The sequence below is a fragment of the Cyprinodon tularosa genome, unplaced genomic scaffold (assembly GCF_016077235.1).
Source record: "Cyprinodon tularosa strain WSP-4 unplaced genomic scaffold, ASM1607723v1 ctg81, whole genome shotgun sequence".
Taxonomy (NCBI): domain Eukaryota; kingdom Metazoa; phylum Chordata; class Actinopteri; order Cyprinodontiformes; family Cyprinodontidae; genus Cyprinodon; species Cyprinodon tularosa.
The window spans coordinates 29956-48511 of NW_024039574.1; the positions used below are offsets into that span (position 1 = coordinate 29956).

At 39.4% G+C, this 18556-nt stretch overlaps 1 protein-coding gene across 7 annotated transcripts in view; it reads left to right on the plus strand.

Moving 5' to 3' along the window:
- The window catches only part of tsc2 (TSC complex subunit 2), a 47095-nt gene that overhangs the window by 23882 nt on the left and 4657 nt on the right, over window positions 1-18556 (plus strand). For 5 of the 7 annotated variants that reach the window (XM_038271780.1, XM_038271778.1, XM_038271777.1 and 2 more), the window contains 15 exons: window positions 360-494; window positions 616-805; window positions 935-1028; window positions 1111-1213; window positions 2874-2968; window positions 6471-6611; window positions 9113-9274; window positions 10071-10238; window positions 10463-10575; window positions 10931-11173; window positions 11273-11521; window positions 12682-12771; window positions 15653-15792; window positions 17170-17774; window positions 18360-18438. In XM_038271780.1, coding sequence (XP_038127708.1) covers window positions 360-494; window positions 616-805; window positions 935-1028; window positions 1111-1213; window positions 2874-2968; window positions 6471-6611; window positions 9113-9274; window positions 10071-10238; window positions 10463-10575; window positions 10931-11173; window positions 11273-11521; window positions 12682-12771; window positions 15653-15792; window positions 17170-17774; window positions 18360-18438 — 2607 coding nt within the window. The remainder of the gene's footprint in view (window positions 1-359; window positions 495-615; window positions 806-934; window positions 1029-1110; window positions 1214-2873; window positions 2969-6470; window positions 6612-9112; window positions 9275-10070; window positions 10239-10462; window positions 10576-10930; window positions 11174-11272; window positions 11522-12681; window positions 12772-15652; window positions 15793-17169; window positions 17775-18359; window positions 18439-18556) is intronic. The other 2 variants (XM_038271783.1, XM_038271782.1) reach the window with 2 other exon arrangements.

The following is an 18556-nucleotide window of genomic DNA, read 5'->3' on the forward strand; positions in this document are numbered from 1 at the left end:
CATGAACGTAGGAGTCCACAGTTACAGGAAATATTTGTAGACTGGATTTTGTTCATCATCCATTGAAATATAAGTATTTTCGTCCCTATTGCTATCAGTTCCAGTGTGTATATCTGACTTGTTGTCTATCCTGAAGGGATATCACATGGGGCAAAGAAACCAAATGGACAAAGGAGCATTTTTCTTTTAAGAATTTTCTTTTTCAATCATTAGTAGCTGAATATCCCTAGTTTTGACAGTAAGTACGTCAGGAGAGCACATCAATTAAACGTTTCATCCCATCTTTAACAAGTCCTCATGTGGCAAGGCTAACTATTGATTACTTGTTAATTTTTTTTCCTTTTAATATTTCTGCCAAGGTGACGGATCGTCAGATTTCAGAGCGTTTGAAAAAGATGCCAGAGGGTTTCTCGCGCACAGACGTTCAGCTGGCAGTGGTCCCGGTTCTTACAGCGATAACCTCTTACCACAGCTACCTGGAGCAATCCAGACAGGTGGACGTGATTAGATTCACATTTTAGAAATCCTGGCAGATCAAATCACTTTTTTAGTCAGATGTTAGTAGATTTTCACGCTGACTCCTTCTGACTTCATTTTATTTTTCCCTTTCTGCAGAGAGAGTTAGTTCAGTGTCTTGAGACCGGCCTCATTTATCGATGTGCCAAACAGTGTGTGGTGGCCCTTACCATGTGCACGGTGGAGATGCCTGACATCATGATCAAGCTTCTCCCAGCTCTTATCGTCAAGCTCACCCACATCTCTGCTACTGTTGCTATGGCTTCTCCCATGCTGGAGTTTCTCTCCAGTGAGTTCTTAAAGCTAATGTTTTTTTTTTAACTCATGCTTTATATTTTTCCCGTGGATTTCTGGAGATACGTTCCAGCTGTAACCCTGATAAAGTGTTTAATCTGTCGTATCCTCTGTTGTTTCACAGCTTTGGTGCGATTGCCCCATCTGTACGCCAACTTTGTAGCTGAGCAGTATGTAAGCGTATTCGCCATCTCGCTGCCCTACACCAACCCCTCAAAGTCAGTACTATAACACTTTAGTATGCATTATGTCTGCTCCATGAGCTCCCTCTGACATGTCAGTTTTTTTTTTCTCCATCAGGTTCAACCAGTACATTGTATCCTTGGCCCACCATGTGATTGCCATGTGGTTCATACGCTGCAGACTGCCCTTCCGCAAGGACTTTGTTCAATACATCACCAAGGTGAGGCAACACTGTTATCTACAGTGTGATTGCTTGTACTTTTTGAAATTACCAAAACTTCAAGGAAATGTAGAACAGAAACTACAAGAACGTTTAAGGATGTACAGGCAAAGATAGAGGTGTATGCAGACTTAAAGGACTTTTTTTCTGTCTCCTTGGCAAGCTGGGACCTTCTTACACTGTAGTGTTTATTTGATAAAGTTGTTACTTTGCTGATCAGGAGATCTCTTCAAATGCTGAACACAATCAACACTTGTTGGAAGCGGTTGCAGCTTTCTCTGTGCTGCCGTCGACGTTTTGACTGACTAGTTTTGACTGCTTTTTCATCATTTTTTAGAAATAAGTAAATTCTTTGGTAATATTACCATATCGTATCCATTTATTGATAACTGTCTTATTAATTTTTTGTTAATATTTGCTTTAAATGCTGTGGGTTTTTTTCTCTTTTCTTGAAAAAAGGAGTTGTTTGACCCTTTAGCTAAACGCTGCAAATGTCTGGGAAATCCTTGTATGCTACATTTACATCGGACACACTTTGGGCAGCAAATAAAAAGGCTTACTGCTTCATTTTTGATGCTTGTACACATTAAGGTCAGACGCGCGTGACGCTCGTCCAGTAAAGTGTGTCCAGATGTATCTGATGCATCTGCTGCTCCTGTGTTCAATGGCAGAGAGTGGCTATGTTATATTTGCTGTGATAAGCTGGTAAAAAGTAGTTTTGATATATTTTGAAGTGAGAGGGTCCATCTCAAGCCATTGTCTGTGCATTCAGTTCAACAAGATTACGATCCTGCATTGAAATATTATTCCGCTATTGCAGCCACTTAGATCCCCACATACAGGCAGTTCGCTGTCATTGGGAATTCCCAGCAGCAGTTTTCCGTTACTGTTCGTCGCAGCTGGAAGTAGATGTTAGTGTTTTTCAGGTATAGTAAAAAATGCAGGTACCAGAATAACAGCGAATATATTTTGCTGGCAGGTTTCCACATTTTAAGTTAATTTAGGCGTTAAACTGTTTCAGTGGAGTGGTCATAGTCTCTGCTTCAGCAGTGCTGTCTGTCTTCCCTGCCAGCTCCCAGATCAGCTTCTCTGATTGGTTGATGTCGCGCGTCGAGCAGCAAAAATGTTTTTCCAACTCTGTCAGCTGCTGCTTGTGAAGCTCGTCACGCGCCTCAGAAGCTCACGAGGCACTGATTTAGCTGCTCCTGCTGCAGGAGACGGGCTGCAGGACCTTTTGAGGCACCTTGATACTGCAACCATAGATTTTGTATATAAACCAGCTGCTACTGTTGCTTCAATGGCGTGCATTGTGAACGTGGCATTAGAGCAGCTAAAGCTTGTTTCTAGTTGATCCAATTTGCCATAATTAAGATTTACTGTAAACAAAACGCTCCAGTAGAGTATAATTTTTAGGGTTGTGAACACTTATGTTCCAAGGGTTATCGCACCTTTTATTAGATTTTTTTTATTTATCTTCTTTAATTATTTTTTATGTGCTGCTCTGCCATTATGATCTGCTTTTTTTTTTTTTACATTGCAGAATCTTTGCATTTTTACCCTTTATTTTTTCTTAATCTTCACATCTAGACTCACGTGAGGCCTAAATAACATGGTCATTTCAAAGTTACACCTTAACATCTCTCTGGGTGCCTCTCTGCAGGGTTTGCGCTCCAACGCCCTTCTGCCTTTTGACGACGGACACGAGCAAAGCCCCTTCCGTGCACGAAGCACAAGCCTGAATGAAAGGCCCAAAAGGTAAAGAACGCTTTTTCATGCAGCCAAAGTAGCAGCTGGCAGTGCAGTGCGCAGCTCTTGCAGCTGAGGTCGTGTAAGAGGGATGGGGGTAAATACGCTGATGTGTTTAATTGCTCTGGTTCCTCTCAGGTTGCCATGGTGATCAATATTTCTTCTACATTTTCCGTTCTCGTTTTTTTTTTAGTTGTCACAGTTTGTCTTGCAAACGTCTCATAGTGGGTGCCATTTTAACTTTATCCTGCATAATGTCATAGCATTTCATCTAATGTTTTTTTATTTTATTTTTTTTTATTAGCTGCTTGCATCATAAATCAGCTGCCTTTATATTTAGTCCCTCACTCTTTCCCTTAACTACCAGGTTGAGCTAAAGAAACAGAAAGTTGGAGTTGAAGTTTTTCCTTTCAGTCCAACCTAACATTTCCCTGTTTTTTTTTTTTATTTATAAAAACACACTTACTAAAACTGAAATAATTTCTTCTAAATACCATTAAGATTTATCTCCCAACCTCCAAAACTCTCAAACAATGTGTTGCTTTCTTTATTATTACAACACGGTATTAAAAATCAGCCAGTATCCAGTGTTACATGAACGGTGCCTTGTGAGATGTATTCATAATCTTTAAAGATTTTTACAGTTTGGCAAACAACAACCACACTTTTTCATGTCTTTTTTTGAGAATTTATGTGGTAGACCAACACAAAGTGTTGCTCAATTGATCGTCAGCATTTCATCACAGATGAATATCTGAAACCTGCTGTTCATTACTAGTCAGCCCGTTTTATCCAAATACCACTAAATAGATTTCAGTGCAGTCATTTGTCCATCTGTTAATGTGAAAATCGCCTAGTCAAAGTTCCCCCAAATCCATTTGTGAACCTGTGACAACCTTTCATATTTGCTCACAGAGGCTGTCAGGATATGCAAAGCTAGAACAGGTCGACTTGGAAAGACCTGCATATGTAGTTATATTAAAGCCTCAGGAGGGATGAAAACAAAAATGCATGGCAGACTTTTCAGATTAGTTTAAGAAATAGGATCCAGAAAAGCCTCAATTCTTTTCTGTCCACTTCACATTTATACATCCTTTGTATCGGTCTATAACAGTGGTGTCCAAACCTTTATACACCGACTCCAAACTGACATTGAAAGGAACTGCAGACTACAATGTTTTGGTTGATTTCTAATTTAAGGCATTATTATTTTTTAAATGCTGCTGCCCCCGCGACCCGACCCCGGATAAGCAGAGGAAGATGGATGGATGGATGGATGGATGGATATTTTTTAAATGTTTTATATTCACATGTAAAGAAAAATTAAACTTAAGAAAACATAAAAAAACACAGAATAGATTTTTATTTTTTACACCACTGGTGGGTTGGGTTTTTTTTTGACAGTTGGATGACAGGAAAAGGGGGTATGAGACATGCGGGAAAGGACCACAGCTCGGATTCAAACCTGGGTCAGCCGCGTAAAGGGCTAAGGCCTCCGTAGATGGATCAAGCGCTAACCACTGCACCACCAAACACAGAATAGTTTGATAGAATTAAGAAATCAATATTCAATCAATGTAGTTACAAAACATGAAATCTTACTGGTTTGGTGAAAGCAATAAGATCTCCCAATTTTTTATTATTTTCTTGTATTGATCTCTGGATTTGGTAACGTCTTTAAAAGTTCTTATTCTATATAGCCAGTGTTTTAAATCGATGTCCAACTGGTTGGTTCCCCAATGGATGTCTGATGGTAATATTTACTAATCAATTAAAACGAAAGCAATGCATGGGTGACAACAGATGATAGCATTCTGTGTTGCACCCTACATTGTTTTAAATGTACTTTGACTTGTCTATCTTTTTTTTTTTTAAGGCAGAATAAAATGCACAATCAAACACTTCCTTTTTATTTCCTGGCCTCAGTTTTAGCTCCTCAGCCTTAGTTTGGAGACCCGTAATCTATGATATAAAACCTTAATGTAAAACAGTTCAATTTGTGGTTGCAAGACTTCTGTGGTTTATCTTCTAATACTATATGAAAAGAATACCCCCTCCAGTAGCTCACATATAATATCATCATCCCTGAGCTGTTAATGTCCACTAAATGATAAGCACTCAGCATGATTTCTTTACATTCATTCATGTGCTGGTTTACTTTTTAAATTAATTTATTTAAATCCAAAGTAGTTCTCTTTTGTTTCTTTTAATATTCTACAAGCCGTTCTTTAGTTCATAATTGTAGTCTGACAGTTTCTCTTTAATTTTCGATGTTTTACTTTTAATTTGCTTGTGCTTTTGTCCTAGCATGGGTCAGAAGTGCCACAATCCAGTAAATCCATATTTATTCCAACATTATACATGTCATCATTAAAAGAAGGTTATAACTATTCAAAACAATCCATTATTCATTATATTCTTTTCAATTTATGAAATAAAAAATAGGCACACCTGAATTAATTTGTGTAATCATGTAATTTTGAATGATTTATTTTGATATTTCTGTGCTTTAGTTCATCATTAAATAATTTTAACTGTGGCCATTTTTAGTCAAAAATAGCCTAAAGTCTGGTTGGTTAACATCCTTCCTAAAGACCACTTTTTTGTCTTCAGCAGACTTTTTCCATCCCCTTGATTTTTTTTTTTTTTTCTTAGTGAATTTAAAAATCGACTTGGAAATGAAGACATAATAATTACATATAACCTTTACATTAAGGATTTTTTTATGCTTTTATTATTATTCTATTACATTATAAAGTATGATATTTTTTGTGATATTTTTTATATGTTTCAATATTTTTACACAAATTAGAGATTTCTTAACAGGCTTACTATGAATTGTTGCACTTCTGGTCCTCCATATTTCCATCCCTACCTCTATCTTTCTCTCATATTAGCTGTTTACTTCACTTTGAACCTGCTGAAATGTGTATTTTGTTGCTCTCCTGAATACTTCCTCTGTATTTTTAATTTTTGAGTAACGGAGGCTGGTTGACCCTCTGCTTGTAGCTGGTGTCTTTATTTTGGTTTTATCCTTTCTTAAACCCTCTTTTCTTTCTCATTTCTCCTGTTATGTGAATCATGTTGTTCACTGCTGTTAATTTTCACCTTGTTTTGTTTGTTTTGTTTTCTTTATTTGACCCCCCCTCCTCTGCTGCCTCCTGCGATTGGGTGCTGCCTTGTGGTTGTGGTTTTGGGGATGGTTGTGTCATCCTGGATCCCCTCCACATTGCTCCTGGCCCCCCCTCCTGTCACTCCCACCCTGTGATGTCTGTTCCCTGTGCCCTCCCCCCTCCCTCTACTGCCTGGCCTTTGCCCCTCGCCACCTGCTCATGTTGCTGTGGTGCTCTGGTGATCATCTCTGCTGTCTCCTGGTGTACTATGAAAACCACTCCTCTACCATTGCTCCCAAACCAACGCTGCCCTCATCACGACCCACCCCCTTTACTCCCCCACATAATGCCCGCCCCATTCCCGCCACTCTTTGCCACGGACGCTCCCCGCCGCCCAGTCTGCGGGCTGGAAAAGTGGCAAAGCCTTCAGCATCTGTAGCCAATAGCAGCAGCTCTCCAGTTAAAGAGCTGAGGGACCTTTCCGCCATGGAGGCTTTCCGCTCCCGCAGCATCAGCGTCTCTGAACACGCGGTTCGCAGGTTAGAAGAGAACGTCCTTGGTAACAAAGCAGAAATAAAACCAAAAAACATGGGTAACAGCCTAACACTTGTTGCTTCCTCCATGGGATGGTTGATGGGGGTCAGACGGGTCCGTCGAGCAGTTGTAGGGGAGGGTTGTTGTAATAGGGACTCCTAAAACAGGTGGTGCATGCTGGAGGAAGGTGTGTGATGGCCTTTTTGGTTTAATTTTGGCTGTCTTTTTGTGTGTGCTGTTTTGGGTTTTGTCAATGTCATTTGCTTTTGCATGCAGTGTTTGTTAAAGCCAGTTGGAAAACATCTTGATCCACTTGAATGTTGTTGTTTTTTTGTATTTTCCTTGCTCTAACACAAATTTTGCTTTATTGTTTTATAATTTTCCTGGTACTTTCTGATTCAAATGTTACATGTTTGCTTGGCGAAATGCTGAGTGGTTTTGATTGGCCTCAGCAAATGAATGCAGAGAGAGACTGGTGCGTGTTCAGAGTGCTGCTACATTTATTTTCTCTTCGACAGCAACTGTGACCCCAGCTTTGGCTTTTTTTCAATTTCTGCTTTCTCCTCCATTGTTGGCCACAACAGCAACACAACAGCTATGTCTGCCTGCTTGACATATTTTTGTTTTTGTTTGGCTTCAATGGAGCATCCACTATGCTGCTATGACCATGGCAATCTATTAGTCTGGGAAGATGGGAGTTAGCTTGGGCTGAGCTGAGGTTTTAATCAGAAAGCTCTCCATCACCACAAACACACACACGTCTTCAGACATTTTGTCTACCTTGCTTGTTTGCCTCATTTTTACTCGTGTGGCTAAAAAAAGGAGATCAAACACTGCAGTTCAATGTGGTTACAGTGCAGCTAGGAGAAAAGTCCCTTTACAACCACAAACATCGATGTGATGTGGATTTTATGTGATAGACAAACATCAACAACTTTGTAGTGGAAGAAAAACAGCTAAATTTTTTCACTTTTCCCCCCATCCATCTTAACAAGTAAAAATTAGCTGAAAAAATGTATGTTAGCAACAGCAGAATTAATCTCTGCCCTAGTTTCAGGTTTTAGATTAGGTTCTCTAAAACCACTTTGTATTACAGAATTTTATTTAGTGGTGTCATGCTTGATTTTCCTTTTTTCTTTGTTGCTTCATTGTAAAAAACAAACAAACATTTAAACAATCAATGTTGGTCCATCATATAATATCCCATCAATTATGTTGCCGTTTGTGGTTGTGGCAAAATGTGACAAAAGCTAGTGGGAATAAAAACTTTTTATGTCGTAATATACCTCAGTTTCTCAACAGATGGCAGCAAAACAACAATGTGTCCAGTTGCTCTTGGTTACACTAATAAGGATTTATTAATAGAAGACTGCAGTGTAGATCTTCTTCACCAGCATCATTTGGTGAATGGCTGCATATTTATTTATTTTTTTCCTTTCAAATTTTTGAGGGTTTGTTTAATGTTGTCAGATTCAAACCTTTGAACATTAACTCCAATATGACCATGTCTGATTTTTATCAGTTCAACCTGAGTTTAATTAAAAGGATATAAATTTGTTCATGGTCATATTTCAATGGAGTTTGTGTTCACTGGAGATTTAAATAAAGTATTTATGTACAAATGAAGACAGGTAAGTGTGTGTGTGTGAGGGGGTCTCATTAGAAGTGATTTATTAGGGCTTGGTCTGATTGAGGAACTTTATTTAACATCTAAAAGGAGAAGACACTCGGAGAACAAATGAACTCTTTATGTGAAATATAAGGCTTTTTAATTAGTTAATTTATTTAATTCAAGCATGTTTTTTCAAACAAACAAAAAAAAGATAAACAGAAAGCAAATGAGCTCATATGACACTATGATTTGATCAATTTATTCAATTCATTTTCTGTTCCTCCCTTCACTTTTTTTTTCTCTCCATCTTAATGATTTGGACTGCAACATTCTGCAGCCTTAAATAATCCATCCTGTCAAGAACAGACATCTCAGGGGGCCGTGAGCGCGGCTGTGAAGGACTCATTATGAGCGTCTAATAAAGCTTTCAGCTCCCATCCTGTTTTTGTCTAGATCTGAGTGAGAGAGCAGAATCTTCTATGTATGTAAGTGCTGCTCTCTCTGCAGAAGGCGAGTTACCGGTCTTCACTCCATTGTTCTTTAACCAGAAATATGTCTTCAATTAGCCACTTTCATTAGAAATACCTCATAGGAAAAATTTCTTTCCATTCAATAAGAAGAAATAATTGCACCATCAAACCTCACTCAGACCATGTCCCAGCCTTTGTCTATGTTTTGTGTGCTTGAAAAAGTCTCTGTCAGTATTATTTTGCTTGGATGCATGCATGTAAATGCTTGGTTTGCACATGATTTAGATAGAACCTAAATCCCTGGTTTGTTTTCTCTGCATATTTTTATTTCCAATCCTGTTGTCTCTGCCCATGCATGCCTTTGGACTGCATGCCTTTCTCTTTGTCCTCTTTGCTCCAATATCTCGTTCTTTGCCCCTCATAGGATGCACACTTCAACCACAACCTGCAGCCTGGGCTCTGCTGATGAAAATGCAGTGACTCAGGCCGACGAGGGGCTTAAGACAGTCCACCTGGAGCTCACGGAGACTTGTCTTGACATGATGGCACGATATGTGTTTTCAAACTTCTCTGCTCTGCCTAAGAGGTCAGTGAGGGTCACTCTGTTTCTATTAGAGACGCAGAACTCACGTTTAAGCTGATTTGACAAAGGATTACAAATTTTAGTTGGTTTTTATTTTTGCAAGATGACAAAACAGCATTAAAAACCCTTTTTCTCTGGTGATATATTAGAATTTTAATATCAAGTCAGTAGTAACGTCACTATATGTGAGAGAGAAGTTGCTTTTATATTAGTTTTTTCTTTAATAAAAAAAAAGAAGCTTCATTCTTGATTTAGTACTCTCACTTAAATATTTTCTTATTTTCGTTCTTACTTAATTTATAGCCTTTCTTTCTAATAGTATCTCAAAAAGATAAAACAAAAATTACTGAAAAGTAGATTCCTGAATGAAGAGTCAACATTTTTAATTTGAAATTATGTCAGAGCTCAAACGTTTTAACAAACTGTTTTTGAATACTTTATTCAGATATAAATGGTCTTTTTAAAGTCTAATCTGCTTAGTCAAAACAAAATGTCATTGTGGTTTTCTAATGGTAACAAAAATTTCCAATTTATTCTTCCCTCAGTAAAAACTTCCTCTCAGTAAAAAGTTTTACTCAGTACTGTATCCTAGTATCTTATCTAGCTCTTGGGTGTGGTGAGAAAACATTTAGATTTCTATATTGTTTGACCGACTGCTCGCCTGTCCTGGTTGATCAGGCTGGAAATCGTCAGTTTGGTCATCAGCTGATTTTTATTGCAATTAACTATTTATTAGATCTCAAGCTGTAACAATGTGTTAAGGAAATATTGATCACCTGGCTTCTTGTTGTCTTTTTAGGTCTCCTATTGCAGAATTTCTATTAGCCGGAGGTCGCAGCATGACCTGGTTGGTGGGCAACAAGCTTATCACCATCACAACCAGTGGGGGGGTCAGAACACAAGCCTTGCTGGACCTGGATATGTCTGAGCGTCTGGGAGGAGGAGGAGGAGGAGGAGAAATGACGAGGTAAAGTTTTTTTCTTACCTTTTCTGACTCATCATTTTTAGTAAATAGAGACATGTTTAACATTTTAAAGAAATCATACCTGACACAATCCACTTTTATTTATTACACGCCTTAATGCTTTTATTTTTATTACAATTCAAAACCAAAAGGTTTAAGCAAATTGCTGTTTGGTTTGAGTGGTTTTCTATGTGTGCAAGGAGTCCTGAAATCTGCTGGGTTTGCAGGTCAGATCCGTCACTTCACACCCGAATGACCAAAGAGGCTCCGGCCAAACTGGAGTCGCAGTCCAGTCAGCAACAGAATAGGACCGCTCGGACCCGGGTCCGCTCTAGATCAGGTAAGAATTTACGCAGTCCTACTTATTATCTGCAGCCCCTGAAATCGGGTAGCTTTCTCTCTCACTGCTGGATATCTAATTTATTTCTGTCTCTTATTGATGTTTGAATAAAATCAATAACAGTAACACCAGTAACCTATTCCTTACTTTATAGAAATGCGTTTTCAGTGAGGCCATTCTCTTTTTACAGCTTGTGTTCTGTTGTGGCTATTTTATTACTCTTCTCTAAATCATTTGTCTTGTTTTGAGTGTTTTTCTTCACCTTTAGGTGTGAACATCTCAGGATGTTTTTGTCACTGACGCAGTGTGAAGGAGGTCTCTCTGTGTTTTAAAAATAATCCATTCCTGTTTCCAGGTGGTCATGCACTGCGGGCTGGTCCTATTCAGAGTCTCAGTCCTCTAGTTTCTCCCTCAGAAGGAGAGTTGGCTCCTTCTTCTTCTCCCTCCTCTGGCCCCACCTTAGATGGTGTTGGTCCTCCCTCCTCCACCTCTGCCCCTCTGTCTGCCCCCCCTCCTCTCAAAGACAACCCTAGCCTAGCTGAATTTGTTCCAATGCTTACTCAGGGTTGGGCAGAAATCTTCATTCGGAGACCTTCAGGTATGACCTCGCTGGACTAGGTCCATCTTAGCATTCTGTCATCTGATATAGCGTGATACAACATTTGCAGGTGTGTTTTGTGGCTCTCTTTCACCTCAGGTAACACCAGCTGGCTGATGTGTCTGGAGAACCCACCCAGTCCTTTCTCCTCTGAGCTGGGTAACATGCCTCTGCAGGAGCTCTCCACTGTGCTGATGGCAATGGAGGGAGTAAAGGAGCCTCCTACTCAGACAGCTAGTGCTCCAGCCAGCACAGCCGCTCCAGCGCCAACATCTGTGTCTGAACCTCTAACTCAAACACACAGTAGTGGTGGCGGAAAGACAAACTTGTTTCAGCGCTCCAACACAGGTGTGTAACAGTATAAAAAAGTAAAGATTTACAGAAATGGAGCAGATTTTAGTGCCCGATTACATTTGGTGCTGATAAAACGTTCTGATACCCGTGAACTTTCCCTCCTTTTTGTTTTTAGTATTGCAGCCTCCTACCTATTATCAGACCAGCCAACATGCTGCATATGTTGGAAATGGTTTAATAGTAAAACTGACATGCATTAGATGCAGACTTTTTTTAACCATCTTTAGTTGACTCTTTTTTCCATCAGCTTTGCATGTTTGCAGACTCAAATATTTTTCCTCTTCTCCTTATGCAAATATAACTCAAACCTATTATCATAAACTACTGGATTACAAACTATTTGGTATGCCGGCCAAAATCCTCAAAATAAACAATTTGATTACAAAATTATGTTTTTTTAATTTTTTTATTTACAGTTAAAACATGCGCATTTTTAAGATAAGAAAATTATTAAAAATAAAACAAGGGACCTGTGAGTCATTTATACTGCCTATGCTGGCCAAATGTTTCCACTTCTGGAACGCCAATTCCCAACTTCAAGGAGAAACTGCTTAGTTGTAGCTCAGGATTCATGCTGAGCCTAATTTTTTTTCAGCTTTATCCATTTCCCCACCAACTTATCTCAAGGGCCAACCTCCCTGTTGAAGAAAAAGCATCCCCACAGCATGATGCTGTCACCACCGTGTTTCACAGTAGCAAAGATGTTTTTAGTGAGCAATGACGTTTTAGTTTCCCTCCTCTCAAAGTGTTTAGTTGGCCAAAAAGCACTTTGTTTTTGTCTCCTCTGACCTCCTCTTGGTGAGCTGAAGACTGGACCTCCAAAGAAATTTAGGTTTGCGGACCAAATGTGAAAAAAATGAAATGGCTACAAACCCCCCTGCCAGGCACTATAGATATAAAGCAACAACGAGCCCTTTCTGTCTGCCTGTTTTCTGTATTTGAGTTTCCATTTCTTTTCAGTTAGTTGTCTTTAAATATCTCTTTATTCACTTTTTTTAAATACTTTTTTCCCTATTGTTTGATATTTTTTTTTGACTCTATTTTTAAAATTTTTCTTCACCCTGGTGGAAATGCTGGTTTGTGATTGGCTGTGGTGTGTTTTGTGGCTCCATGTGCCCTTGATTTCCCCTCCCCCCTCTGCATCCTGACTGCAGTGGGCGGCTCGCTCTGGTCTCTGGGTATGGCCAGTGCCCCCCCAGCCCCTCCAGCCCCTGGCAGGTTGCACAGGAGCATTTCCTGGGCAGGTACCGTCATCATGTGTGAGCCCCCCCCCCCCCCCCCCCCCCCCCCCCACCTCTCCCCTCCCTTCCAGAAAAGTCGTATATTTCTTCTCACTTGTACAAAACAGTGGTCTTTCACTAACAATGCAGGGATAGTTTAGAGTCTATCTGGATATCTAGTAATTATACATCTAAAACAAACCTATTAAAGAGCTACATGAATCCTAAATAGACAACAAATGTAAATATTAAATTAATGTACTTGGTCATATATATATTTATATAAAAAACAAGTTAACTTTTACACACAGTGAAGGAATAGATTATTAATGTCCTATTGATTTATTTAGGTTTTCTAACAAATAAAGCACTTTTTCTGTTTTAGTCCGTAGGATTAAGAACCTTTATGGCTGTTTCACTGCCATGCTCAAGCACAACAAAACTGGAGCAGAGTTCTACCCTCGGTGTAAACCTGTTACATAAGTAATCAATAACTAAATATAGCATGCACTTATCGGAAAAAAAGAGACACGCTAAAGTAAAATGGAGAGCACTTAAAAGAAAGATGTGCGACATGATAAATGAGCAAACTGCACATACTTGATTGGTAAGCAATTAATGTAAAGCATTATATATATGCCTATCACCCATAACCCTGAGATGACACATGATGGTTTTAAATGTCTGCATTCAAAAGGGCTCAAGATTAGTTTTTCTGAGACTTAGTTGCTTTTTAACCCCTCAGATGGAAGCAGCTGAAGCACCCAGTGTCCGTGGTGTTGGCTGTCTCAGAATGCTGCGTGCCATCTGAGATGGCCGATCCTCTAGAGGGGCTTGAGAAAGGGAGGAGGATGGCCAGGGATCTCCTGGTTGGTGTTAGTCACGCTCTGAAGTGCCTTTGGTGTGTGAAACACACAGAAATTGCAGACCAGAGATGAATGGCATTTCCCTTGAATTTGGTACAAAAACCTTTATAGTCAAGCTCAGTAATAAGACCTTTTATGCAGCTGATTATTGGGTTTTAACCCACCCCTCCAAAATAAATTTAAATTGTGGATGCTGTATTACTCCATTTTACTCCTCTTTAGCCTCTCCATTGGTGTCTATGTCATACTGAAAGCCTCATTATAGGTTTAACAGGGAACTTGTTTCCTTTAGAAATTGTTCAAAATTAAGGGGGAATTAAACTGGATTTCCAAGAGAACAAGATTTATTGCCAATAACCTTTGTGTCTCTAATGCTACGTTCACACCACACATGACTGAAACAGCAGAAGCAGCCGTTTTACATGCAAAGTCAATGGTTGATGCACATCAAGGCGAAGCAAAAGGTCCTGCAGCGCATCTCAAACAGTGCATCTGAGCAGCTGAAGCAGCACCTCATGAGCTTCTGGTTATCTGAGCCCCATGATGCTCTTCACAAACAATAGCTGCTGGAGTTGGAAAAATTGATCTTTTGCTGCTCGACACGCCACATCAGCCAATCAGAGAAGCTGATCTTTGAGCTGGCAGGGAGAGAGACACATTGCTGATGCTGAGCGCTATGATCACTCCACTGGAACAGTTTAATGCCTAAATTAACTTAAAATGTGGAAAATATGCTTGCTGGCAAAATATGTTCTCTTTTATTATTCTGGTCCCTGTAGTTTGTACCACATACCTGAAAAATGCTAACATCTACAGCCACGATGAACAGTAACGCACCACCGGTATCTGGGGATCTAAGCGGCTCTGACAGCAAAATAATATCTTAAAGTCGGATCGCAGTCTTAACTGACTGAACACATGTTTTGAGGTGGATTTTCTTACTTAAAAATGTATGAAATTAACGTTTACCCTCTTATAACAGCAAATATAGCAAAGGCGATCTCTGCCATTGAACACAGGAGCAGCAGAAGCGTCAAATGCATATGTACACACTTTACTGGCTGCGCTTCACGAGCGTCAAGGATGCTGTATACTTGCGTCTGACCTTGATGTACAAGCAGCAGGCACACTTTTTTGCTGTTTGCACTGCAGGAATGTGTTTATGAAATCCCTGACAGGAACTTCATCCACAGTTCTTTGGAGTGTGAATGTTACCACTTAAAACCTTAGAAATTTAAGCTTAAGATCAGCTTTACAATCCCTAATATGTGCTTTTCATCGTAGGCAGGGGATGAGTTAAAGAACCATCTTTTTAATTTTCTATCATGCAAACACTTTAGATAAAACTCTGCTGTGTGAAAGACCATCTGTTTTATGGTCAAACTGTACAAGTTGAGAACCTCTTCATCCCTGCTTTCCTTGGATGTTCTTTCCTAACCCTGGAGGGAGGATCCATCTATAACTGATGCCTGCTCGGGAACGATCAATCAGTAGAAGAGCAGCTCCCTCTTTATTTATTTTTCCCAGTATCTTCTCTAACTCTTACCTTTCTGAAATATACACCCAGGGTGCCCCTTAATGTTTGCTGTCAACAGGAAAGCTCAGACTTCATCAGGGTCCGCTTTGTTTCACTGGGACATCAGTAAAGCAAAGAAGTGCCTGAGGACGCATGAGTCTGAACCAGAATAAAGTAGATGATGAACGCGCGATGAGTCGAAACAAGCTGCCGAAATGATCTGAGCTCTGTGCTTTTTGTTATTTATTGTAGGTTGTGATCTCATTCATGGCTGTTGTTTGTTGATTGATGTGGAAACTTATTTGATTGTTTCCTGTTCGAATGAATAATTTGCCTCTCAAACTAATTCAATGTTAGTGTGTCTATAATAAATACTGACAGCTGCTGAAATCTTTACTGTTCGGTTCCCACAGCTGTATACATTTGTGTGACTAACACTGGACATATTTCAGCGCTAATATGCAAGTTTTTTCTCCATGCCTCCATCTGTAACGCATGTAACGATTGATGTGTCCTGCGGCAGACTCGGTGGTGGTACTGGAAGAAGGCTCAGGGGTCACAGCAGAGCACACCCCACTGGAGTGGGTGGAGGTTGAAGAGTTTGAGGCGGTTCCCACCGAGCCCATTTTCATGTCTACTGAGAAAGCTCCCTTGCTCAGTAGGGTAAGTAGCAGCCTGGGGCCTAATTAAGCTTTTGCTGAACTGCTGCTGCGTGCAGATTTACTTTCCATTTGCAGGCTGACTCACATGTGATACATGGATATATACCTGCACTCATGACTAAAGGAAAGAACAGAAACAACCCATTTTCACCCACTCTCATTCAAACATGATGGAGCATCTGGGTCATTTCTTTTATACTATAAAAATAAGTTAAGGCTAAACAAAAATTGTTTAAAACTTTAAAAAAGTAAAAGGTCATTACTTTGAGATATGTGCAACTATTGTTCCTTTGCCATTCGCCTATTAACTAAAGGCAAATTTCAGCAGAAATAAGTTGCATATCACAGCCTTTACAATAAGTATCTTAAAATAAATATTTAGGAAACTGGGTGACTCCCAAGAAACCGCTCTGTTTTTTTTGTTGTTTTTTTACCTGGTCCTCCTCTCTGTGTTTAGGAGCAAGAAAAACTTTTACTTTTAGATTCTTAATAATTGATCTGTGGCCAAGTTTGAGAAAGTAAATGCTTTTCTATATTATGTCCTTATTTGAAAAGATCAACCCCATGTTTCCTCCCTGTAATGACCTGTGCTCTCATCTCTCCCATTTTGAATAGTTGCAGGGAGAAATCGGCCACATAAACTTATACTGGAGGAAGACGGGAGTGCATTTTTAAAATTGCTTCAGGTTTTTTTTTTATGTTTTATTTTGATTGTTAATATATAGATATTTTTATGGATTTGGCACTTTTCTTTTTTTTTTTACCAAACTTTATTGATACATTGTATTATGAAGATATATAAACATTTTCAGTGGGAAATCCCTTTCCATTTACAAAATTCCTTTTTTTGTGACACATGAGGTGTCTTTTAAATATTAGAACAAATTATGGTTAACAATGTGGGGAAAGATAAAAAAAAAAAAAAAAAAAAAAATCCAAAATAGATTTTATTCTTAAATATTTAAAGAATAAAAACATATTATCTATTTAAATTGCAATATGTATTTAGTTTTTTTTGTAGGTGTTAGGTAGGCTTTTTTGGAGAGAATAACTATTGTTTATTTTTTATTCTGATTCTACGTATTTATTTATCTTAGAAAAAAAATTCATTATTTCTTGATAAAGCTATTTAAAAGGCAGGTTGCTGTTTAGAAGAACTGAAAGGAATATAAAAAAACAAACAATACATTATAAGCCTGACAGTTTAATCAGTAAAATGTGTGATCAAGCTGGTAGCCGTGCTTAATTTTTCTTGAAATTAATGATTCTGTTCTTTCATACTGCAATACTATAATGTTGTTTGTTTTTTTATCTGATCTTAGCAGTTTTTCTGCTAAACTACGCTAAAAATCTATTATTGTTGACTTTCTTCTTTCAGTCGTCCTCTACCTCCAGTCAGGATGATGAAAAGTCCACTCTGGAAGAAGTGAGCGAAGGAGCGATTCCCATCGATCAGCCCGGTGTTGGTCCTTCCACCCCAGGAAGCCAAGGGCCCGAGCTTCCGTTTCAGAGCCACTCTCAGTCACAGGGCCACGGACTGAACAAGTCTAGCTCGTCCCCGGAGCTACAGACCTTGCCAGAGGCCTTCACCAAAGCAGCTCTGGAGTCTGAGAAAGCTCAGGGGGACATGTCTCGGCCCAGAGCACCCTCAGATGGCAAGGCTCAGGCACAGCAGCCTTATTTAGACAAGGAAAGAGCAGAAGGGAGCACAGGGGTGGACTTAAATGCACCAGGAGGTTCGGTCCAAGGCGCAGAAAGCTCAGGCTCCTCGTCTCAGGCCGGAGGAGTTGCGATGAAGTTGGCTTTTCCAGCTGCTCCTGCAGCACCTGGGCCGATCTCTCCCAGTGGAGGCCACAGACCCCGTGGTCACACAATCTCTGTGTCAGCCCCATCCTCCAGGAGGGAGAGGAAGACGGAGAGGGACTCCTACCACAACCGAACTGGGCCCAGCAACACAGAGAAGATCTCTGGACTTAGTCCCAGGTAGGTATCAGTTAGGCTGGACCGTGGCTTTAGTTCACTGTTACTGACACACAGAACAGCCGAACAGATTGAGCAGCCAAAGATCTCAACTTCATGTAGATGTTTGTTGGAGATGAAAGTTTTTTTTTTTTTTTCCTCAAGGTGTGTCCACTCAGGTTTTACATTATGTCTCAAAGCACAGTTTAGATGGAGAATTTATTTATTTATTTTATTTTTTTTAACCCTTTTAAGTCATTATCTTCCCTTTAGGAGGCTGGTAAACATTAAGCAACTCTAAGGAGACAAAGCAAACTGCAGAACAATCCTTCATATGGAGTGCAATCTTTTCTCTAAATGTAAAAACAAATCCAGATTTTTAGCAGCCATACTGATAAAACTTACTGTTTACTCCAAACAAAACAAACCAGCAATTCCTTTGAAATATTACATTTATCCCTGTAATCATAGATGTGATGTGGAGCCATTTTCTATATATTCCTTGAATGTTTTTTTAGTTTTTTTTTTTTTACTTTTTTAATTGTGATTAATTTGTTTAATGTTATAAAATGTGCATTTGGGTACATTTAACTAACATTTTGTTTTCAGCTTTGTCTTCCTTCAGCTGTATCACTCTCCTTTCTTTGGGAATGAGGCAAATAAGCCGCTCTTGTTGCCCAAAACGCAGGTAAGGATAGAGGCCTTGGAAAAAACGGTCTCTCACTTTCCTGTTCCATTCTGCTTTTCATTGTACAATTGATTACTCAGCATGTTAAAAGATTTGGATTAAAAGGTATTAACAGTTA